The following is a 25,223-nucleotide window of genomic DNA, read 5'->3' as shown; positions in this document are numbered from 1 at the left end:
TGTGTGACTATCATAAATAAATAAAAATTTTTTAAAAAAGTGTAATGAACAATGGAATATACACAGCCATAGGAAAAGATTATGCCATTTTGCACCAACATAGTAGCACCTACAGGATGTAATGCTAATTGAAATAAGTCAGACTGAGAAAGGCAAATACCATCCAATATCACTCATAAATTGAACTTAAAACAAACAAAAAGCAGAATTAGATCCATTAGAGCAGGGAACAAACCCTCGGCTGCCAGAGGCCAAGTGGGAGGATGGGCAAAATGTGTAATGGGAAGGGGAGGTAACAGGTTTCCAATTACGGAATGAGTAAGTCTCAAGAACAGAAGTCAGAGTCCATGATATTGTAATAGCGAAGTAATGTGACAGATGGCAGCCATTCTTATAGGAGAATAGCACAGTTTAGACTTGCCTAATCACTGTACTGTACACCTGAAACTAATGTAACTACTCAAAAAAAAAGAAAGAAAACTATTTAAAAAACACCCCAAAACCTAGATATTGTATCCCAAATCTCTCCTACAAAGAAAAAATAATGGATCAAAGACTTATAACACCTAAAACTGTAATACTTTACTAGAAAACTGGGAGAAAAGTTCATTACATTACATTTGACAATGATTCCTGGACCTGACAAAGACAGGGAAGAAAGGAAAAATAACTGACTTATGGAAATTAAAAAATGTACATCAGGAGACACCATTAAGGAAGAAAAAAGGCAACTCAGAGACCAAAAATAAATATATGTAAGTTACGTATCACAAGAGAGTGATATTCACAGTTTATAGACAGTTTCTGAAACACATTAACAAAATAACTCGGTTAGAAAACAGGCAAAAGATTTGAGTAGACTTTTCTCCAGAAAAAACACACACATCACCATAAGCAAGTAAGAGATGTTCAAAATTACTCATCACTCCACAAATGCTAGCAAAATTGCAGTGAGATATCATTTTGCCCCCCTTACGTAGATTTTATCGGAGAAAGAGAAGACAGCAAAAGCTGGCAAGGATGTGGAGAAACTGGAATCACTGAGCATGATTGGCTTGCTACAAGCCACTGGGGTAGACACAGAATTACTATATAATCCACAAATTCAAGTTCTGGGTATGAATACAATATAATTGAAAGCAAGCATGAACAGATTATTTATATAGCTATATTCATAGAGGCATTATTCAAGACAACCAAAAGGTATAGACAAAACAATGTCCATCAAAGGATGAATGGATGAACATAATGTGAGACACACACACACACACACACACACACACATATGCAATGGAATCTTACTCCACTAGAAACGAATGAAGCTCTGATACATGCTGCGAGATGGATGAACTCTGAGACATGATACATAATATAAACAGGTACAAAACGACAAATACTGTATGATACTACTTAAATGAGTCACCTCAAGTAGTCAAAATCATAGAGCTAGGAAGCAGAATTGCAGTTACGGGAAGCTGAGGGAGAGAAGAAGTATGATTTATCATTTAATAAGCAATAAATAGAGTTTTGGTTTGTTTCTAGAGATGGAAAGAGTTGATGGTTCACCGCAACATGAATACACTTAATACCACTGAAACACATTGCTTGACAGTGGTTATTATGGTACATTTAATGTTATGTAAATTTTAGCACAAAAAAACAGCACAGAAACAAGAGAATGGGGCTGGAGTTTGATATGGGCCATCCACAGTGAGGAAGCACCAGGATTGAGGAGTCAGGGGATGCCTGGGTGGCTCAGTGGTTTGGCGCCTGCCTTCGGCCCAGGGTGTGATCCTGGAAACCTGGTATCGAGACCAACATCAGGCTCCCTGCATGGAGCCTGCCTCTCTCTCTCTCTGCCTCTCTTTCTGCCTGTGTCTCTGCGTCTCTCTATCTCTCATGAATAAATAAATAAAATTCTAGAAAAAGAGAGAGGAGTCAGGGTACGATGCATCGATGTGAGTCAGTGCAAAAGCTTCAGTGAGTGAGAGAGTTGGGGACCAGGAAAGTTGATTCAAGACAACAACAAAAAAGACAAAAAATAGCATGACAGCTAGATTTGTCTCAAACCTTTGGAAACATACGTTTTTAAAAGAAGACAGAAAAACAGGGGAAGACCAAAAGGGATAAGGTCCTTGGGAAAAATTTAGATATGGAAATATACATTTTTTAAATTTATTTATTTATGATAGTGACAGAGAGAGAGGGGGAGAGAGAGAGAGGCAGAGACACAGGCAGAGGGAGAAGCGGGCTCCATGCACGGGTAGCCCGATGTGGGATTCGATCCCGGGTCTCCAGGATCTCGCCCTGGGCCAAAGCCAGGCGCCAAACCGCTGTGCCACCCAGGGATCCCCTAGATATGGATATAAATTCTGAAGTTTGCACTTCATGTGGTAAGAATCAAAGATGACTACAGAAGTTCTGTTTGTTTGGTGGGGGTCAGAGGGGAGAAGGAAAGGCATCATCATCCATCCCCCAACACCTAATTCCCCTAGTCATAGGCACCATGGTCTTTCCCTTACAGTCAGGACCCAAGATTATTCTGGTAGCATGGCTCAAAGAGAAAGCCTAGGAATTGGTTTCTTACAGGCAACTGGAATTGACAACTGTATTTCTGTGCTATCACTTCCAAGGTCTCCTCTCGCAGTTCTCATTTTATTTACTGGAGCCATCTCTATTTTTTTCTTGCAAAGCCTAGCTGAAGATTTGTCAATTTCGTTACCTTTTCAAATAACCAGCTTAGTTTCATTGATCTTTTCCATTGCTTTTTGGTTTCTTTTTCATTTGTTTCCACACTGATCTTTATCATTTTTATGTATTCCTTCTAACTTTGGGCTTTGTTGTTTTTTTTAGTTCTTTGAGATATAAATGTAGGTTGGTTGGGTGAGATTTTTCATGTTTTTGTGGTAGCACAAATGGCTATGAACCTGAGAACTGCTTTTGCCATGCATAATCTGGTATGATGTATTTCCAACATCATTTGCCTCAACATTTTAAAACAGTTTCCTTTAATTACTTTACTGACCCACTGTTCAGCATGTTATTTAACTTCCAGATATTAACAACTTCCCTCTTTTGTTCTGATTTCTAGTTGTTTGGTAGGGATGCTTGGAAGGGTTTCAATCTTGTTAAGTGTACTGAAGCGGCCTAATGTGATCTATTCTGGAGAACACGTCATGAGCATTTTAAGTGAATGTCTATTCGTTTTAGAATGGAACATTCTGTATATCACTTTTAAGTCCATTCGTTTTACTGTGCTGTTTAAGGCCAATATTCCCTTACTGATTTTTTTTTGTGTGGATAATTTGTCCATTGATGTAAACAGGGTATGAAAGCCCCTTACTGTTACAGTATTCCTAACAGCCTTTAGGTCTGTTAATGTTTGTTTTATATATTTGGGATCTCTATATTGGGTACACTGATTATTTTTAAATGTTACATCCGCTTGTTGGATTTTTCATTACAAAGTGCTTTTTGTCTCTGCTTTTTATTTTAAAGGCCACTTTGTCTGGTTTGACTATAGCTACCCCAAATTTCCTTTGGCTTTCATTTGCATAGAATGCCTTTTCCCATCTCTTCACTTTTGGTCTCTGCATCCTTATGTCTTGTGAAAATCTTATGACTTTAATATATGCAGCATATAGATGGCTCTTGTTTCCTTATTCTTTAATCCATTTAATCCCTATTTTTTTGATTAAATAACTCAGTCCACTTACATTTCAAGTAATTATTGATACGTATGTTCTAAGTGCCATTTGTTAATTGCTCTCTGGCTATTTTATAGTTACTGCATTCTTTTCTCCTCTGTTACTCTCTACTTTGGTGACTTGATGAGTTTCTTAAGTCGTATGCTTACCTTCTTTTCTCAGTATCTTTTGGGTATCTACTACAGATTTCTGGTTTTTGGTTACCAAGAGGTTGGCATATATCATCACACATCTATGTATGTGTACCAGATTATTTTAAGTTGATAATAGTAAGACTGACTATATTCTAAAGCTCTACATTTATCATGTCCTCCTAAGTAAAATCCCACTTGATTCATGTTTCTCCAAGCCTGGTTCCTGGGCCCAGCGCTTTGGCCATCAACTGGGAATTTGTTAGAATATGATACTGTAGCCATCTCACCCACTCCTGCCTCAGATCTACTATAAAATGAATCTTAACATCTCCTGAATCATTATTAACAATCAATATTCCCTGGTGATTTATATAAATTTGAGAAGGACTGCCCTAGACCACTCTGCTAGTCAGTTTGCTCTTTCTTCCCTAATGCTTCAGACTTGCTGCTGATGTCACATCACCAGGCCAAATACAACCATTCTGCCACTTTTCCATGTGAATTTCATGCCTTTCTCCATCTTTCTTTTTCTACCATTACTCATTTTATTTTCATCATGTCAGTGTACCATTATAGACTGACTTCCCTACCTGATGGAAGCAGCCCATTCCTTTCCTGAGGCCAGCACCAACAACTCTGATTGCTTTGCATCTGGACAATTTCTAGACCTTTCACTGATGCTCAGTGGTTCCTGCCTCTCACAATTTCAGAAGATGCCAAAATGCTAATAAGCAGGATATATGTGAACTATCTGAAGGAACAGTAACTATACTTGTTCCAGCTCAATACTTAAGAGTTTGTTATTCAGAAAACATAGTAATATGTTGATATATGATAGTGCTTTAATAACAAATTTTGCTATATTTTACATAGGCTTTGTGCCCTTAATACTCACAAGATCAGCGTATTTCTTACAGAGAGCTGCCAGCTTTTCCTCTGGAGTTGAAAGAGTGTTTAAGGCTTGCATCAATACTAACACTTCTTTTCCTGATAACCAATAAAAGAAAAAAAAGTACCAGGGTGAAAAATTATTATTATTATTATTTATAAATTTATTTTTTATTGGTGTTCAATTTGCCAACAAGTAGAATAACAACCAGTGTTCATCCCATCAAGTGCCCCCCTCAGTGACCCCCGTCACCCATTTACCCCCACCCCCTGCTCACCTCCCCTTCCACCACCCCTAGTTCATTTCCCAGAGTTAGGAGCCTCTCATGTTTTGTCTCCCTTTCTGATATTCCCACTCATTTTTTTTCTCCTTTCCCCTTTATTCCCTTTCACTATTTTTTACATTCCCCAAATGAATGAGACCATATAATGTTTGTCCTTCTCTGATTGACTTATTTCACTCAGCATAATACCCTCCAGTTCCATCCACGTTGAAGCAAATGGTGGGTATTGGTCATTTCTAATGGCTGAGTAATATTCCATTGTATACATAGACCATATCTTCTATATCCATTCATCTTTCGATGGACACCGAGGATCCTTCCACAGTGTGGCTACTGTGGACATTGCTGCTATAAACATTGGGGTGCAGGTGTCCCGGCGTTTCACTGCATCTGTATCTTTGGGGTAAATCCCAGCAGTGCAATTGCTGGGTCATAGGGTAGATCTATTTTTAACTCTTTGAGGAAACTCCACACAGTTTCCCAGAGTGGCTGCACCAGTTCACATTAGGGGGAAAAATTATTAATCCAATCTGTAACTTCTACATAATATTCATGTTCCAATGTCCAGATTATGACATAGACTGTACATTGATACAGATTACCAGTAAAACAGAGAAATTGTTAAGAGGAGTCTCCCCAGTACCTTTAAATTTCTTCGGTTTACCAAAACTACCAGAGATTAGCTATTTGGCACTTAAACAGTAAGCACAAGAGTTTAAAACCTCTTACTTAACTGCTAATTCCAAGATAAAACACTTTACAAAGGGTAGGAATGTTTTCAAAACATCTATGCTGGCCAAGGACAAAACACCTAAAATGTATATAATGCATTGTGACTAGCAACTTTCTAAATACCAGTTTTGGTTATGATTCTTTTCAGGTGATTTACCAAGCATATTCGTGGTGTTAAAGTTTAGGGCCAAAGAAATGAAGTCAAAACATTAATTCTTCCCTTGGAGAGAAGAGTTTTATTTTTATTTTTATTTTTTTTAAAGAATACTTTAAGAACTCTGGCAGGCAGAAGGAGATGACTGACATAAGTGGGGGCAAACGTGCTTCAGAGTAAATGATAATCTCTCTTTCTTTCCCTGGGCAGGCGGGGGGTGGGGGCATTTTATTTTCTACACTGTCCACTCTTTCTGTGGAGGATATTTCATTTTAAGATTAGAAGAAAAATTTAATAGGTGTTATACTTTGCAAACTGCTATGCAAGGAGGTAGGAAGGAGGAACAGACTGACTTCAAAAGATACTTTCCTCAATGAAAATGAAAACCGAAACCGAACTCTCTAAAACCTTTGGAATACAGCAAAGGCAGTCTTAAGACAGAGGTAAACAGCAACAAAGACCTTTGTCAAGAAACCAAAAAAAGTCTCAAATACATAGCCTAACCTTACACCAAATGGACCTGGGAAAGAACAGCAAATAAGGCATAAAACAAGCGAAAGGGGGCAGCCCTGGTGGCTGAGAGGTTTAGCAATGCATTCTGCCCGGGGTGTGATCCTGGAACCTGGGATCGAGTCCCATGTCAGGCTCCCTGTATGGAGCCTGCGTCTCCTTCTGCCTGTGTCTCTGCCTCTCTCTCTCTGTGTCTGTCATGAATGAATAAATAAAATCTTAAAAAAAAACAAAACAAGCGAAGAAAAGAAGTAATGAATATTAAAACAGAAATCCATGAAATAGAAACCAGAACAGTGGACAGATCATGAAACTAGGACCTGGTACTTGGAAAGAATTAATACGGTCAAAAACCCCAACCCAGACTTCTCAAAAAGACAACAGAAAGGACCCAAATTAATAAAATCACGAATGAAAGAGGAGAGATCACAACTAACACCAAGGAAATACAAACATATGAGCAAACCATATATGCCAACAAATTAGGCCATCTGGAAGAAATGGATGCATTCCTAGAAACATACAAACTACTAAAATTGAAACAGGAAGAAATGAACATGACCCATAACCAGCAAGGGAACTGAAGCAGTCATCAAAAACCTCCCAAGAGGGGCACCTGGGTGACTCAGTGGTGGAGCATCTCCCTTTGGCTCAGGTCATGAACCCGGGGTCCTGGGATCGAGTCCACACTGGGCTCCCCACAGGCAGCCTGCTTCTCCCTCTGCCTGGGTCTCTGCCCCCCTCTCTCTCTCTCTCTCTCTCACATGAAAAATAAACAAACAACAAACAAAAAACCTCCCAACAAATAAGAGTCTAGGGCCAGATGACTACCCAAAGGAATTTTATCAATCATTTAAAGAAGAAATAATATCTATTCTTCTAAAGATGTCTCAAAAAAAAAAAAAACAGAAATGGAAGGAAAAATTCCATACTCTTTGTATGGATAGAGGGAACATACCTCCCCTGTGGTAAAAACAAAACAAAACAAAACAAAACAAAACAAAACAAAACAAAACAAAACCCCTATGAAAAGGCCACACTGAGTATCACTCTCAATGAGGAAACCTGAGAGCTTTTCCCCTCAGGTCAGGAACAGGACAGGGACGTCCACTCTTACCACTGATACTCAACATAGTACTAGAAATCCTAGCCTCAGCAACCAGGCAACAAAAAGAAAGAGAACACATCCAGATTGGCAAAGAAGAAGTGAAACTCTCCATTTTTGCCGATGACATAACACTCTACGGACAAAACCCAAAAGACTCCACCCCAAAGATTGCTAGATATCATACAGGAATTCAGCAAAGTGGCAGGATATAAAATGAATGCACAGAAATCAGCTGCATTTCTAAACACTAACGATGAGACAGAAGAAAGAGAAATTCAGGAATCGATCCCACTTACCATTACACCAAAAACCGTGAGATACCTAGGAATAACCCTAAGAAAAGGGGTAAAGGATCTGTACTCTGAAAACTACAGAATATTCATGAAAGAAACTGAAGAAGAGGGCAGCCCCGGTGGCGCAGTGGTTTAGCGCCTGCAGCCCAGGGCGTGATCCTGGAGACCTGGGATCTAGTCCCGTGTCTGGCTCCCTGCAGAGAGCCTGCTTCTCCTTCTGCCTGCGCTCCTCTCTGCCTCTCTCTCTCTCTCTCTCTCTCTGAATGAATAAATAATAAATAAATAAATAAATAAATAAATAAATAAGTCTTAAAAAAAAAAAAAAAGAAACCGAAGAAGACACAAAGAGATGGAAAAACATTCCATGCTCATGGATTGGAAGAACAGATATTGTGTAAATGTCTATGTTATCTGGAGCAATCTACACACTCAATGCAATCCCTATCAAAAAATACCACCAACGTGGTATTTTTCACAGAACTGAAAAAAATAATCCTAAAATTTGTATGGAACCAGAAAAAAAAAATAGCCAGGGGAATGTTGAAAAAGAGAACCAATGCTGGGCGCGTCAAAGTGCCGGATTTCAAGCTGTACTACAAAGCTGTGGTCATCAAGACAGTGTGGTGCTGGTGCACCACATAGACACAGACACATACATCAATGGAACATAACAGAAAACCCAGAAATGGGCCCTCACCTCTCTAGTCAACTCATCTTCCACAAAGAAGCAAAGAATATCTAATGGAAAAAAAGACAGTCTCTTCAACAGATGTTGTTGGGAAAACTGGACAGCCACATGCAGAAGATGAAACTGGACCATCTTCTTACACCATACACAAAGATACACTCAAAATGGATGAAAGAGGGACAGGAATCCATCAAACTCCTAGAGGAGAACACAGGCAGCCACCTCTTTGACCTTGGCTGTACCAACTTTTTGCTAGACATGACTCCAAAGGCATAATGAACTACTACTGGATTTCCACAAGATAAAAAGTGTTTTGTGGGGGTTGGCTCAGTTGATTAAGAGACTTTCTTCAGCTCAGGTCATGAGCCTAGCCCCACATCAAGCTCCCTGCTCCGCGAGGAGCCTGCTTCTCCCTCTGCCCCTCCCCCTGCTTGTGCTCTCGCGTGCGTGTGCTCTCTCTCTCTCTCTCTGTCAAATAAACATACGTAAAATCTTTTTTTTAAAAAAAAAAGCCTTTTGCATAGCAAAGGAAACCGACAAAACTGAAAGGCAACCTACAGAAGGCAAGAATATATTTGTAAATGTCTTATCAGATAAAGGGCTAGTAGCCAAAATTCATAAAGAACTTATCAAATCAACACCCAAACAACTAAGTAATCCAGTCTAGAAACAGGCAGAAGACAGGACAGAGATTTTACCAAGGAAGACATAAAAGTGGCTAACAGACAGATGAAAAAGTGCCCAACGTCACCAGGCAACGGGGAAATACAACTCAAAACCCAGAAATGAGATACCAGTCCCATGGTCAGAATGGCTCAAATGAACAACCCAGGAAACATCTGATGCTGGTGAGGGTGTGGAGAAAGGGAGATGCTTGTACACTGTTGGTGGGAATGCAAACTTAAGCAGCCACTCTGGAAGAAAATGGAGGAGGTTCCTCAAAAAGTTAAAATAGAGCCAGAAGAAAAGCTTAATTGTTGTTATTAAGTTGTATCACTAAGCATTTTCCCAAAATGATGCCATGTCATCATTTTACAAACACAGTGACCTGAAAGGGCACCTGCACCCCCATGTTTATAGCAGCAATGTCCACAACAGCCAAACTATGGAAAGAGCACAGCTGTCCATCGACAGATGAATGGATAAAGAAGACGTGGTGTATATACATACACATATACATTCAGTGGAATACTACTCAGCCATCAAAAACAATGAAATCTTACCATCTGCCAGAATGTGGATGGAACTGAAGGATATTATGATAAGCAAAATAAGTTAATTGCAGAAAGACAATTATGTGACTTCACTCATACAGAGGGTGTAAGTACCAAAACAGAGGATCATAAGGGTAGGGAAGGACAAATAGGGCAAAAACAGATGGAGATGCTTAACTACAGAAAACAAACTGAGGGTCACTGGAGGGGAGGCGAGTGGGGGGATGGGCACTGAGGAGGGCACAGATGGAATGAGTACTGGGTGTTATCTACAACCGATGAATCACTGAATTCAACCTCCAAAACTAATAATACACAAGATGTTCTTTAATTGAATTTAAATAAAATTAAATCTAAAAGAATACTTTGCACACAAAATTTTTACTCTGAAACTGTTTGTCATTCAATTCAAGGATAAATAAAGATGGAAGACAACGTGTAAGAAATAATAGTATATATAAACTGTTATGTTACGAAGATTTTAGGCTGTAACCATTTAAGAGTATGTAAAAAAAACTTCAAAGAAAGCTGTATTTTACATATGCTGTTGGGGCTGCTGATTCTGAGGTTATCTTTTTGTTTGCAAGGAATTTTAAATAGTTCTCATATTCCTATAAATTTTAAAGTCATAAAGGGTGGCAGAAAACAGATTTTTAAGAATTCCAGGTTATAGTCAGGTACAGAAATCACTCAATTCAAACACCATTCAAAGATGTTAGGTATAGGGATCCCTGGGTGGCGCAGTGGTTTAGCGCCTGCCTTTGGCCCAGGGTGTGATCCTGGAGACCCGGGATCGAATCCCACATCGGGCTCCTGGTGCATGGAGCCTGCTTCTCCCTCTGCCTATGTCTCCGCCTCCCTCTCTCTCTCTCTCTCTCTCTCTCTCTGTGTGACTATCATAAATAAATAAAAATAAAAAAAAAAAGATGTTAGGTATAATAGGAATTTTTTAAAAACAAGAAACATCCCATAAGGCAAAAGAAGGGTTTTAGATTTTATTCATGAAATATAACATATCACATTCTTAGCCCTAAACTGTCAAACTAACAGAGGAGAAGGGAGAAAACACACCCTGATAACTAGTCTTGTTAGCCTGCTTTCTAAGCCAGAGACAGCCATAACATGCTAAATTTTAGCCAATTATTTTTAAATAAACTGAGCAAAAACACAGTCTTCACAGTAATTACCGGTCAGATTACTTTAAAGAATCAAACAACAGGACAAAAACAATAGTAGTCTTGCCAAATGGCCAGAGAGTTTTTCACAAAGACAAAACGATTCTTGATTATTCAGAGAGTAATTATTTGGACCCTGTAACGAAAGATCCCTACCTCACCATTTTTGCCTCCTGAATATAACTGACTGGCCTGTCCAAAGAAAACAGAGCTGTGTTTTAACCAAAACTGCACCTACCTCAAAACTGGACAGGTTCTGTAATTATCTGTGCTACAGAAAAGTCAGGTAAATGAGCAGCATGTAAAATATGTCCAACCACTGAGTGGAGATTATTACCTAAGGTTTTTCCTTTGTTACTGCTGCACTCTGAATCTTGTTGACTATCACAAGGCTCTGTTCCAGCATCTGGTCCAGGATGATCCATTCTTGACTCTTCTTTGCAGTACACTGGGCTCACCAAATTCCTATTCTTTGTTATAAAGTTACTGCTTTCATCTTCTTGCAAGGCATTATTGTTACTTGTGCCGGCACAATTTGAGTCTTGGTGTTGAAGAATATCATTTGATTGAGAGTTCCGCAATCCGTCTGCTTTTACTCCTAGCCTGCGAATTCTAGATTCTTCCATTATGCCAGTCACAAGCTAGAAGGAATAAGGAGAAAAAAAAAAAAAAAAAACAGATCACAGAAGAAGAAAAAAAAAAAGATGAAATGTAGTCAAGGGAGGGAAACTATGCAGTACATAAAATACACGGTTTTCCATACTACATCATTTATGTCTAAATGTACTTTTTACATTTTGTATGTGGTACAAGCAGTAGGCATGTCATCATTTGACAGTTTTTCCTCCTTTAATCATTATTTACAAAATAACAACACTGTTTAGAATCAAAGGAGGCCAAGGCTTAAAAAGGACTACCATAGTGGTAGAACAGGAAAACTCCAAGGCTCTACCCCTCAGATGGGTAAGATGCTAGAAGAATCCATCAGAATCAACTTTTGCTAAGTCAAGTTTTCTAAGAACTTAGAACCCAAAATTAAAACTTACAACCCAAAGTGGAAGGCTTTAGTGAATAGAGAAGCAGTTTTTGCAGTAGGGGAGCACTATGGGATTTTAAACTTCCTACCTACCGCTCCTCACATGCTAAGTCAACAGCGGCCATAGAGATGGTAGACCATAATCTCACTGCCAGAAGGAACAATATAGACATTATTTTCAAAGGATCCTGATGCCATTCAACCTTCCTGGCAGCTCCCTGAAAAACCTGTACACGAGTTTACCTTTGTTTCACTCTTGGGAGAACTGTCCCAAGACTGCGGCAGTCTCCTAAAAAGCTCTGGATAAAAGCACTACAGGCACAGGTATTGACTTGAGCAGCCTAGGGTAAGGGACAGCAATCACACAAAAAAGCAAGCAGCAGAGAGAAAAACCTGAGAAGAGAGAAACTGAGAAAAGAGATGATGGTGGGCTTTTAAAAGCTCTCACATCATGGGACCGCCAGGGTGGCTCAGAGAGGTTGGGCACCTACCTTTGGCTCAGGACCCTGGGATCCAGAGTCCCACAGCAGGCTCCCTACAGGGAGCCAGCTTCTCCCTCTGCCTATGTCTCTGCCTCTCTCTATGTGTCTCTCATGAATAAATAAAATATTTTTACAAATAAGTAAATAAATGAATAAATAAATAAGCTCTCACATCAAACTTATCTTTTATCTCGTCCTGGCCTTCGGACAGAAGTAAAGGCTAACATGTGAAAGCAGAGTTATGTTGTGCAGAAGCAAAAAGAAACACACCATGCCTAAGATGTGGACCTACTGTCTCCCTCCTCGTGTCCTCTAATTTATTCCTGTGTATCCTGACTTTAGCCATTATGGAGAAAGATGGTAAGGGTTGGGACCAAGGATTCACCACCCCCAAATGGAACCAAAGGCCACATACATATGCATTCCAGTAGGTTGGAGGTACCGTGTAGAAGAGAGGGACTCAAATTCTTATGTCTCTGTTTGGAAACAGCTACCTAAATCACTCCCCCCATCGCATTCTGTTTCACTAATGGCATTTGGAGTGCACGTCAGAGTAGACCAAGGAAGTCAGACCAATCAGCTTTGGCCTTATTCAGCATACTGAATTGCTCAAGTGTTGTCCCTGAAATCTGGTGTATACTACAGATTACTATACAACTACATATATACAACAGATATGAAATATAATATGCTGCTAGGGGGATTCTCTCATTTTGGAAACCCACAGGCAAGTACTTTAGGAGTCTACAAACCCTAAGGACAAGTCTCTATGATAAGGCAAGCAAAGAGCAGCCTCCCTCACAATCCAGAAATATCCTTTTTGAAAAGTAACAATTACCTTACCTCTGGACTCCTACAAACAGGGAACACCTGATGAGTAAAGCTCCCCTGAGTCTCTGGCCTGATATTCTTCTTTTGGGATAGGTCAACTCAGCCTATCAGGCCGCCAACAATGTACGAAAGGCCCAACAAGCTTCATTTCTCAAAATGAAATGGCAGAATCAAGAATTTAGCCATCAAAGTCTCCTCTCAGTGTTACACAAAGAAGAGCAGGGTGTCATTTTGGAGATTTGCTGCCTAAAGCAAAGCCACTGGCCTAGTGGGATTCACAGACTCTCCAAATGCCTGGTTCCCATTTACTATGGGATTCAGTTACAATGAAGCTGAATTGTGTGCAGCTGACTGCAGTGGGGGTGTTTTACCTCAACACAAACTATGAAGGACCAAGAAGGGACATGTTCATTGTCTTAGTGGAGAGAAGTCAAGGTAACTCTGATTGCTCTGGCCTATACTCCCTGATAAGACTCGCTGCAGCCTCACTATTTGGTCTCTAGTTTAGGAAACTAGAGTGGTGGATGAACAGAAAGTGGTAGGTGAAAGACCTCATCTTTAGCATCATAAAATGGGGAAATCAACCACACTTGCTAAATGAATCATCTGGGCTATTCACACAGGTGCCCAGGGTGACTAAAATGATGCTACCCATCAGGCCTGTACCACCCAGATGGCCCCCGTTCCTAGCTGAATTACAGTCTTTGCACTGATCATGGCAACATGTGCACAACTATCCAATGAAATTCAAAAAACCCTGACTCACATTCTTAGGCTGATGCTTCTTTCATCCCCCCAACAGCAAAACCAAATCCATCCAGGTAGCACATTCTCCAGGTACAAAAATGGGACTTAAGAGGATTTAAACTTTGTTTCAGCTACCTGAATTCTCCTGTGGTGACTGACATGATCCTACATCACAAGGATAAATGACCAGTTGTATACTTCCCATGGAGTAAAACCCACACAGGTCAAAGATGACAAAATGGATCGCTTTATAAAACTCCCTAACCTTTCCAGAGAGAAGGCCTGCTACAAGTAGCAGGTGAGTGGACAAAAGGTGAAGTTGAATCTACTGGAAATACCAACTTCATGGCAGTTAAAAAATCTAGGCACCAAGTAACAGGTTAGACTGAGGAGTGTTGAAGGAGGAAAACAATGAAGTATCTAATGTCCTTCAAAAGCATTCCTGGAGACCTCCTCATACGAAATATAATCTGGTGTGGCCTCCTCAAGCTGTTGCAGTCTCCTTGGATTTGACATGCTGATGATGGACTTGCCTTCCAGCCAGAATAGCTCAGGTAAGTTCATTGCCTTTTAAACAGAAGCAGCAATGCATGTCCCAGCTGTTGCAGCTCCCAAATGAATGTCCTCCCTACTGTCATTCCTCTAGTCCTTGCTAGGTCATTCCAGGGGTAGACAAATGCCATCCAGCTGGTGTAACTGACAGGGTTAAGGGGACAGAGTGGCGTCAAGGAGAAGACGATGTAAAATCAATTACTTTTTTTTTTTTTTGAGATTTACTTTTTCATTCATGAGAGACACACAGAGAGAGGCAGAGACACAGGCAGAGGGAGAAGCAGGCTCCATGCAGGGACCCCGATGCAGGACTCTATCCCAAGACCCTGAGATCACGCCCTGAGCCAAATGCAGTCACTCAACCAATGAGCCACCCAGGCACCCCCTGTAATTCATTTACTTAACCGACACCTCTAAGACTTGCAAGTGCTCTAAGGAACAAGGCTATAAAGCACTCTAAAAGTTATGTCCACTTGGAAACACTGACTTAAGTCCAACTTGGGAAGCCTCAAAATCATAAACAACACCTTCTTTACAGATTTACAAAATGTTCCTCTTCTTTCGTGGAAGTTGTGGATTAACTGGCACATCTCAAAGAAGTCTGTGTCTTCTACCTCATGCGTGGTCATAAGAGATCGAGTGTTTAATGAAACACAACCCGTAGTCATGTACCTCTCACACAACTGTGAAGTGCTCTCCAAAATGAGGCTATCTTTGGTTCCTTGCACACACTCACCAGAGGGACAACTGATTCCACACTTACATGGGCTTATGACCACACTACAGAAAGTTTTACCCCCACAACAGGAGTCACTCGCTAACAGAAGGTCGTTTGAAATCTGCCCACAACTGTAGTTGAAATGATCAATGACTGGCTTCACGTGAGTCCCAACTCTCTGGCCAGAGTCATTAGTGGTGATAAAATTACCCTAGACCACCTTCTTGTGATCATTCATGACAACATTGTGCCACGCCTCAAGCCAGTACAAAGGTCAACACTGAGCCTCAAGGAAGAAAGCCTTTCTAAGGTAGATCTGATGCATTATGAGACATGTTCAGCCTGAGTCTCAGGCCAGGGCTGAAGTCAACCCTGCTGTCTGAAGTCCTGTTGATAGCATCCTATCTGACAAACTGAACAAAACTGGTTCCAGACTATACTTGTCAGATTGAACAGTGTGGACAGTGGATATATACAAGGGAAAATTCACCAAAACCTATCACAGTGTTTCTGCTTCTCCTGTGGACAAAGACATTGCTTGTCTTTGTTTCAGGCTATCTTTTCAAGGATGCCTACAAGGCGAACAGCCCTGCGGGGCGGGGAAGGGGGGGGGGATGCAAACAGTATCTACCTCTAAAGCAACAGGCATATTTGCTTACCAGCATGTTTCCAATTGCTGCTCTCATAAACTGCCACAGCTCAGTGGCTTATTCATTATCTTACACCCTCTTTTAAGGGTCTGTGGGAAGACCTATTCCCTTGCCTTTTCTGGAGGCTAGCTCATGGCCCTTCGTTCCATCTTCAAAGCCACTTAACACCATGTCAGGTGTTATGCACAATGCCCTACCTGTCACTCTGACTCCTGTCTTCCCGTTTCTGTTATAAGGATCCTTACAATTTCACTGGGCCCATCCTGACAATCCCTACACATCCTAATCTATGCAATCACGTCTATGCCAAGTACATCCGGCCAATAAGATACTTTACAGTTTCCTGTTTAAGACATGGGCATCTTTGAGTGGCCACCATTTTGCCACATTATAAAAGAGTCAGGTTCCCTAAGCTCAGGATTCCTCTTGTGAAATGCAAACATCATCTCATTCTCTTTACACCCCCCCTGCAGGAACCTGAGGGTCAAGAAACAGGTGTGAATGTGGACACTCTGATAAATGCTACCGTAAAAATCCTGTCTCTTGTCTCGAGACTTTTCCCAATACTCATAAACAATAGCAAAATCATTAGTTTGCAAGTAAAATAATCTCTCTGACCCTTCATAGTTTCTCATTACCCATAATATTCAGATTTGGGTAAGGGCCAGGCATTTTCTAGAAAATGAATGAAACTAGCTTATCAGCATAACAGGAAGTATTTTTGTTGCAATGGGAAAATTCAAACGTTCAAATAAGAATTAGAATTTTGCAAAATTTCTGTGAGGCGCCATGACTCGCAGCTTCCCAATATGTAAAGACTTTTCTTCTTTTTTTTTTTTTTAATTTTTATTTATTTATGATAGTCACAGAGAGAGAGAGAGGCAGAGACACAGGCAGAGGGAGAAGCAGGCTCCATGCACCGGGAGCCTGACGTGGGATTTGATCCTGGGTCTCCAGGATCGCGCCCTGGGCCAAAGGCAGGCCCAAATGACCTAGCAGCCAAACCGCTGCGCCACCCAGGGATCCCTGTAAAGACTTTTCTGATGAAACTGATAATGATATCAACAACTCTGATAGTCTAACATTGTATAAGAACATGTGAAAGATGTACACAACTGAATTCAATATTTCCCACCTGCCAACACACCACAAAATTACCAAAAAACACAGGATACATGTAAAAGCATAAAACAGAACGCTGGATTTTAAAAGGGCACATTGGAAAAAGTTCTGATAAGGCTTAAGATTCCATATTAGAGTTGTCAGTGCTTTTAAAGTAACTTTTAAAGTATAAGTAATTCGTAAACGACTTCTTAGGCCAAAACGTTAGAGATCTGCTGCACTTGGGTACAAACAAGGACACAGACAGGAAGACAGAAGAAATAAAGACCCGAAGCAGTCTCCAAGCAGTCTCGGAGGGGTGCATACCTTACCTATTATCATGGAAACCCATCTTTAGGGAAGATGAATGAAACAGAAATTCCAGAGCTACAAAGTACAATAAAATGGAAAAGCCATTAGAGAGAGAGTTTCAATAGCAGAGGTTAGCAGGCATCAGAATCAGCAAACCAGAAGTTACATCACCTGAAATTAGTCTGAGGAACAGAAGGAAGAACAAGCAGAATCAGCACCAGCAGGAAGAACGAACAGAATCAGCAGTGCCTAAGAGAACTGTAGGAATACCATCAGGCATATCACCACATACATGATGGGAGTTAAAGCGGAAGTGAAGACAAAGAGGCAAAAAGAAACAAACAAACAAACAAGTAAACACAATTTGAAGAAATGATATCCAAAAAAAAAAAATCTCTCACATTTGATGAAAACTATTAATCTACACATTCAATGTACTAAACAAACGGGTATGATAAACTCAGAGCCTATCTTCAAAATAAAGATGGCATTAAAACATCTCTAGATTAAACAAAAGCTGCACATGCTGACAAATGGTAACTAGATTAATAAGCGCGTTCATCATTTCAGAATGTATTTAAATCTTCAATCAATAATTATGGTGTTACACCTGAAAATAATATTGTATGTCAACCACTTCCATAAAATAAATAAATAAACAGCAAATCTAAAGCAAAAGAGGGGGAGGGAAGAGGTAACTAGCAGACCACCCCCCACCCCCACTACAAAAGAAAAGAAAAGAAAAGAAAAGAAAAGAAAAGAAAAGAAAAGAAAAGAAAAGAAAAGAAAGAAAATGAGGATCCTGACTCACCAATAAAAGGATACTACTCATCAACTCAAAGCCATACAAAGAAATACACAATAGTAAAGGTAGCTACAAAACATAAATAAAAAAGCCAATTATTGTTATATTTGGGGGTTTTAACTCCTTTTTTTCCGTACCTAACTAAAAGACAAAGTACAAACAATAATACAATAATAAAACTCTTTCATCTATAAAGATGTACTCTAAGACAGTGTAACAAGGAAGAAAGGAAGAGGGCAGAACAAGTATAGCAGAGTTCTCATATATTACTGAAACTAAACTGATGTTAATTCAGATTCATTTGTTACAACCTGAAGCTGTCAATTCTAATCCCCCAAAATAAGATAACTAACAGTATACAGAAAAAGAAACAAGAAAGAAAATGGTACAGTACAAAAAAAAAAAAAAAAAAAAAAAAAGCCAAACACAACAGAAGGCAGTAACAGAGGGAAAAAAGACCAACAAATTAACAGTAGTAACTTGGTCCCTGTTAGTTAATTATTTTTAAAGGTAAATGCAGTAAACTTTCCAATTAAAAAGCAAAATAGGACACATGGATTTTTTTTTTTTTTTTAATTGGAGTTCAGTTTGCCAACATATAGCATAACACCCAGTGCTCATCCTAGGACACATGGATTTAATATAAATAACCCATGGCACCTGGGTGGCTCAGTTGGCTAAGCATCTGCCTTCTGCTCAGGTCATGATCCTGGGGTCCTCTGATCCCGCAGAGTCTGGCTCCCTGCCCCGTAGGGAACCTGCTTCTCCCCTTGCCTTTGCTCAGCTCATACTCCCTGCTCCCCAACTCAGGCTCTCTCTTTCAAATAAATAAATAAAATCTTAAAAAAAATAAATGAATAATCTATCTACATGCTTTCTGGACAGATTCACCTCAGATACAAGGAGACAAATAGTATGAAAATTAAAAGATGGAACAGGATATTCCATAAAAAACAGTAAGTAAAGAAAAAGTGGAGTGGCATTCTAAAATTAGACAAAATTGATTCTATGGCAAAAACTGTGATGAGACAAAAGCATTACATTTTGACTGAAATGTGAATGCACAGAAATTAACAATTACAAATTTACAGACATCTAACAGAACCGCAAAACATATAAGCATTAATTAACACAACTGAGGCAAAAAACCAAGTAATTCTAAAATTAGCAACCCAATGAAGGCCATCTTCTTGGGTAAAGAGGGACAAGAGTCACTTGTGTTTTAATTCCCCCAGGATTTATAAAATAACCAAAGAATCATACATTGTTTCTGCTTCCCAAGAAACAACTGAGGTTGACCTTGTATTCAGTATTTTTTTCAAGTCAGTGAGAAAATTTAAAAATTAAAGTCATAAAGAACCTACCTAAAAGTGATATATGCAGACAGCAGATATTCACCCAACTTTTAAAAACAGAAATTGAATTACTCAGCCATTAGAAATGACAAATACCCACCATTTGCTTCGACGTGGATAGAACTGGAGGGTATTATGCTGAGTGAAATAAGTCAATCGGAGAAGGACAAACATTATATGGTCTCATTCATTTGGGGAATATAAAAAATAGTGAAAGGGAATAAAGGGGAAAGGAGAAAAAAATGAGTGGGAAATATCAGAAAGGGAGACAGAACATGAGAGACTCCTAACTCTGGGAAATGAACTAGGGGGGGCACTTGAGGGGATGAGCACTGGGTGGTATTTTTTGGGGGGGTATTTCTATATACTGGCAAATTGAATACCAATAAAAAATAAATTTATATATAAAAAAAGTCTTTATCATCAAGATATCCTGGTACTGGCAATCACAACACATAGAACAGAGCAGAGAACGCAGAAATGGACCCTCAACTCTATGGGCAACTACTCCTAAGAAGCAAGAAAAAATATCTAATGAAAGAAAGTCTCATCAATAAATATTTCTGAAAAAAACTGGACAGCCTCCTGCAGAAGAATGAAAGTGGACCATTCAGCTACACCAAACACAAAGATAAATCAAAATGGATGAAATACCGAAATGAGAGACCATAATCCATCAAAATCCTAGAGGAGAATTCAGGTAGCAACTTTTTTTTTTTTTTTTTTTGCTTGCAGCGACTGCTAGCAAGGCACCTCTCAAAAGGCATAGGAAACAAAGGGAAAAATAAACTATTAGGACTTCATCAAGACAGAATCTGTACAACAATGCAACAGGCGGCAAAATGAAAGGCAACCTACAGAATAGGAGAAGATATTTCCTTAACAAAGTCAGCACCCAACAAAACAAATAATCCAGTCAAGAAATGGGGAGAATACATAAACAGGCTTTTCTCCAAAGAAGACCTATACACATGGCCAACAGGCAGATGAGAAAAATGATCCTCATGACTTGTCATCAGGGAAATACAAACGAAAACTACACTAAGATCCCACTTACACAACTCAGAATGGATAAAGTAACAAGGCCAGAAACAATAAATATAAGGGAAGATATAGAGAGAGTGGAACTTTCTCTTTCACTTTTGATGCAAGGGCAGGCTTGTTCAGCCATTCCAGAAAACAGAAAGGAATGTCCTGAAAAAGTGAGAATAGAGCTACCCTAGGACGCGGCCATTGCAATACAGGGTATTTTCCCCAAAGACACAAATTTAATGAAATGAAATGACTCCTGCACACCACTGTTCACTGCAGCAATGTTCATAATAGCCAAACTATGGGAGGAATCAGGATGCCCTTCTACAGAGTGATAAAGAAGATGTGGAAGGAGCCTCGGTGTCCATCGACAGATGAATGGATAAAGGAGATGTGGTCTATACATAAAATGGGATATTACACAGCCATCAGATGTAACATGTTTTCATTCAGACGGGGAACATAAAAAATAGTGAAAGGGAATAAGAGGAAAGGAAAGAAAATGAATGGGAAATATCAGAGGCAGTGACAGAACATGAGAGACTCCTAACTCTGGAAAAGGAAGAAGGGGTAGTGGAAGGGTGGGCAGGGTGTTGGGGTGACTGGGTGACGGGCACTGAGGGGGGCAATTGGCGGGATGAGCACTGGGTGTTATGCTATGTGTTGATAAATTGAACTCAAATAAAAAAATACAAAAAAAAAATAAAAATAAACAGAAATTGGGAAACTAATCCTTTATCATGTATTTCAATCCCATGTTGTAGTCAAGTGAGGAATGATAACAAACTAGAAAAATGCTCAGAAAAGCATGAGCAGAGAAGGAAGGACAGTTTAAATGGTAGATGAATATGAGACAGTTAAGGCAGTATTAGATTCCGACTATTCATATGCACTATTAACACAAAGGGACATTACCTTAACCATTTTAATTTGGTGAACCTTTTAAATTTAGCTAACTGAATAAACCCTTGTTCCTGAGTCAGTCAGTCTCTACCTTCATCCCAAGGAGCATGAACCCAAACACTCATGTTCTTATTTGCAGTTTGTTTTTTAATCAGAGTTGCCCCTGGGAAAGAGAGACCTCCAAAATCACTGCCACTGAAAGTGACAATTTTGAATCCCCAGACTATGCTGAATTCATGGCTCCTCTTTCAATCGTGTAGGTCCTGGATCTTTCTTTCAGAATGCATGGAGAAGTGAAAAGAAAGGGGGAAAAGACAACTAAAAGTTAGTTAACACCTTGTACTGACACGGAAAAAATACCTGACATTGGAAAGAGACCCCCCAAAACTAATTCTTGACACTTTGCTCCAGTATAAATTTAACATTTTCAAATTCATTATATATGTTAGAAAAATATTACTTGTAACTTCCTAGAGGAGTGAGTGTTTCAATATTGCTCAAGTAAAGGGAAAAAGAAGGAGGATTCTCATCTTCAGAGGTCCTTTCCCTGAAATTCCACACCCCGTGGCTCTAATAGTACATAATAGGCAGCCTATCCATTGTGCGAACTTTTCCAAATTCCACCCATCGACCGCAGAACAAGTTGGGTTTTCCCAGTCTTATGGTCCTCACTTTCCTGTATTCTGAGGCAATGAAAACTCCTGATGTTAAGTAGGGAAAATTTGTAGAATGTACCACAGATTGAGAGACCAAAGGCTGTTGGGCAGGCACTCAAATGACAGGAAAAAGAAAGAAAAGGAAGAAAAAACGTGAATTAGAAAGGCTCACAACGATGCTCGCCAGTTCTGTTGGACTGAGGTCTTGCGGCATCATTTCGGCATCTCTGCTCCCAACTATCACCAAACCGGTGATGCCAATTGCCAAGGTCCCATGAACTGTGCGGCCATACCCAGGTACTTCATAGAAATATACAACCCTGTTGCGGCGAAAGGAAATGAAGACATGGAAAAGGAACAGGCAGAGTAAGGATGATGGACTCCGCGCCATTATAGAAGTACGCAATAGCGCTGCCAGGGAGCAGCCTGCGCGTTTCCATTTACCTCCCCACATCCGAAGGATAGCTCTAAAGCTCTTACTGTTTTGACGGCGTGCCCAGCGCGGGGAGCATGAGGCGGCGGGGGCTGGGAGTGAGGACACTAGGCTCCCGGGGCCCGGCCGCGCCGTCCGCACGTGGCTGTCACACCTGGCTCACCCCTACATCATATTCCATTTCCTTCAGACAGGGCTGCGTTTTCTGCCCTTCCTTGTCTTCCAACCGCATGCCCCCAAACGGCAGCCCTCTCCCTCACCCCATTTAGTCCGATAGGTATATAGAAACATTCACTTGCTCCCACCGACATTACCTGGGAGGAAAGAAAGCTGAATATTCGTGCCGTGGCTAAAGTAAACAAATAGTTTAAAGCAACCTGTAAAAGACCGTATTCTCACTTACCTTTTAACCCTGCAGCTAGAGCTGACCAGAATATCTACCCCACTGACCCGCAGGGAATAGCCGGCGCCTTTTTCGCGCTGCCTATTTTACCTAAGTCGCAGCGAGTTGACGAAAGCAGCCAAATCCGCAGTATAATGAGCAGCACAAACTCGCTAGACTTCCTATCCTCTAATACCTGCCGACCAATCGCGCACCCTAAGCCTTTCACGTGACCGGAAGAGGTTGGCTGCAGCGGGAAAGGACTAAGATGGGGGTGGGGAATATAAGAATCTAGGCTGAGCTTTTTCGTCAAAGCTTGTGTGGAGTTTTTGCGATTCAGAGTTCCGGAGAAAAGACTTCGGAAGGAACTGGCACTCCTGCCAAATTGCGCGGTTGCCCACGTGCTGTTTACATAGTTATTCAGGATTCAGAGAAAAGGAAACAACCCACTGTCCTGCGCACATTGCCTACTGGGATTTGTAGTTTTAAAGGGATGCTATGGTGCGCTGACTGGCTTACCGATTGAGCCTCTGCCTCAAACTAGAAGTGTGATCTGAGATCCAGTCCCGCATCGCGCTCCCTGCATGGCGCCTGCCTGTGTCTGCCTTTTTGTGCCTCTCATGAATAGATAAAAATCTTTAAAAAAAAAAAATAATAAATGAACGCTACTATACTCGAAGAACTTTAGAAATGTTTCAGTAATGGGGAACTTAATATATCAGGGTTGGCAGAAAAACTATTTCTTTTGTTCCTATTGTCCCTATGGAAACCTCACGTTTAGCAGGAAACTTAAGACTATTGGCTTTTATAATTGATTTGCCCCGAGACAGTTGCCCACAGCCCCGCCTAACCATCAACCTTGGCGATCATTTACCACTTCCAGGTTCCTGTGGGATGAGAATCATGTTTTCTTGAGTTTTCTTGACTGACTCTCTCGGGCTTGAAGAACGCAGCTCCACATATAGTTGGCACTTAATACTTGTTAAATGAATTCTACTGTATCAGCCACAGTTTCCCTCTCAGATTTCTCATAAACTTGCTTTGCTGAGTGATTTTGCTTGTTGATGTTATTAATATGAAATGTTGCTCTGGCAGTTCCTGAAAATGACCACTTTCCAGTACAGAGAATCAAGACTTAAGACTTAAAAAAAAAAAAAATATATATATATATATATATATATACATACATATATATATATATATATATATAAAATTCACTCCACACAGTTCTCCATCATTAAAGTACAATTCAATGATTTTTATATCTGTAAAGTTTTCAATTACTACTGTATAAATCCACAATATTTTCATCATCTTCCCCCCACACACAACAGAATACAATCACTTCTTCATCACCTTCCGCCCCCCCCCCACACAAAATACAATCACTTCACATTTTTCCTTAGCCGTAGAAATTCATTTCTTTTATTTATAATGATTTAAATATTATATATCAGTTCTTCAGTCCTTGTAGGGCTCTTTATATTTCTTGGATTTACCACAAACTTATTAGTCCTACAGAAAAATGTGTGTGCACACATGTGTATATGTTCACTACTATTTCTATATAGTGTATAAGAGCATGTTTTGCAAATAGTACTATTTTTTCTTTGCAAATCTGCATGCTCCAGTTATTACGTTTCTCCAAAGTTGGGTGCTCACTGTTGAGGAGTTTGGCAATTGCTTTCAACCAAATAACTGGGACCTAACTTTCCAAGATAACAGTAGAGCAGAGAAGACTTAATATTTAGCATCCTGTTTTTTTTTTTATTTTTTAATTGGAGTTCAATTTGCCAACATATAGCATAACATCCAGTGCTCATCACACTAAGTGCCCCCCTCAGTGCCCATTACCCAGTCACCGCAACCCCCACCCACCTCCCTTTCAACTACCCCTTGTTCGATTCCCTGAGTTAGGTATCTCTCATGTTTTGTTTGTAAAGCAAAATTCCAGAGCCTCTTGCCTGTTGAAGGAAAAGTAAGAGAAAGGCTTTTTTAGAATTCCCTTTCCCTCTTTCCCCCATCCCCTACCTCACTTCTGACTACTTATTATCAAGTTACTGGGAACTTCTAACCACCTGCATCATGTCTTACATTAACCACAGCCTATACAGCTTTCTTGTGCTTGTATGTGCTTGGTAGTTAGAAAAAGGGCATCCAGCTCACTTTATATCCTAGAGGATTAACTTCTAATTTGTGAAAATTTACTAATTCATTGCTGGATCAAATTTGACATATTCACAGGCTACCTCCAGAACCCACTGCTCAAATCACTCTTGCACGTATACTAATTTCTTCCAGTGCAAATACGGGAAAGTTGAGCCAGAGTTGCCAGCATTGA

The 25,223-nt window shown here is 40.1% G+C and overlaps 1 protein-coding gene across 5 annotated transcripts in view; it reads right to left on the bottom strand.

The window, feature by feature from the left end:
- LOC144309426 (gamma-taxilin-like) overlaps positions 1-25,223 on the bottom strand; it is a 65,007-nt gene that overhangs the window by 28,519 nt on the left and 11,265 nt on the right. For 3 of the 5 annotated variants that reach the window (XM_077890481.1, XM_077890482.1, XM_077890483.1), the window contains exons 3-4: positions 11,225-11,528; positions 4,737-4,828 (exon numbers count right to left, since the gene is read on the bottom strand). In XM_077890481.1, the coding sequence (XP_077746607.1) occupies positions 4,737-4,828; positions 11,225-11,528 (396 nt within the window). Of the gene's footprint in view, positions 1-4,736; positions 4,829-11,224; positions 11,529-22,239; positions 22,388-22,903; positions 23,063-25,223 lie in introns of those variants that run through there. The other 2 variants (XM_077890484.1, XM_077890485.1) reach the window with 2 other exon arrangements.

Source organism: Canis aureus, chromosome Y (genome assembly GCF_053574225.1).
Source record: "Canis aureus isolate CA01 chromosome Y, VMU_Caureus_v.1.0, whole genome shotgun sequence".
Lineage (NCBI taxonomy): Eukaryota > Metazoa > Chordata > Mammalia > Carnivora > Canidae > Canis > Canis aureus.
The sequence above is the reverse complement of the archived record's forward strand: the minus strand, read 5'-3'. Positions and strand labels throughout refer to the sequence as shown.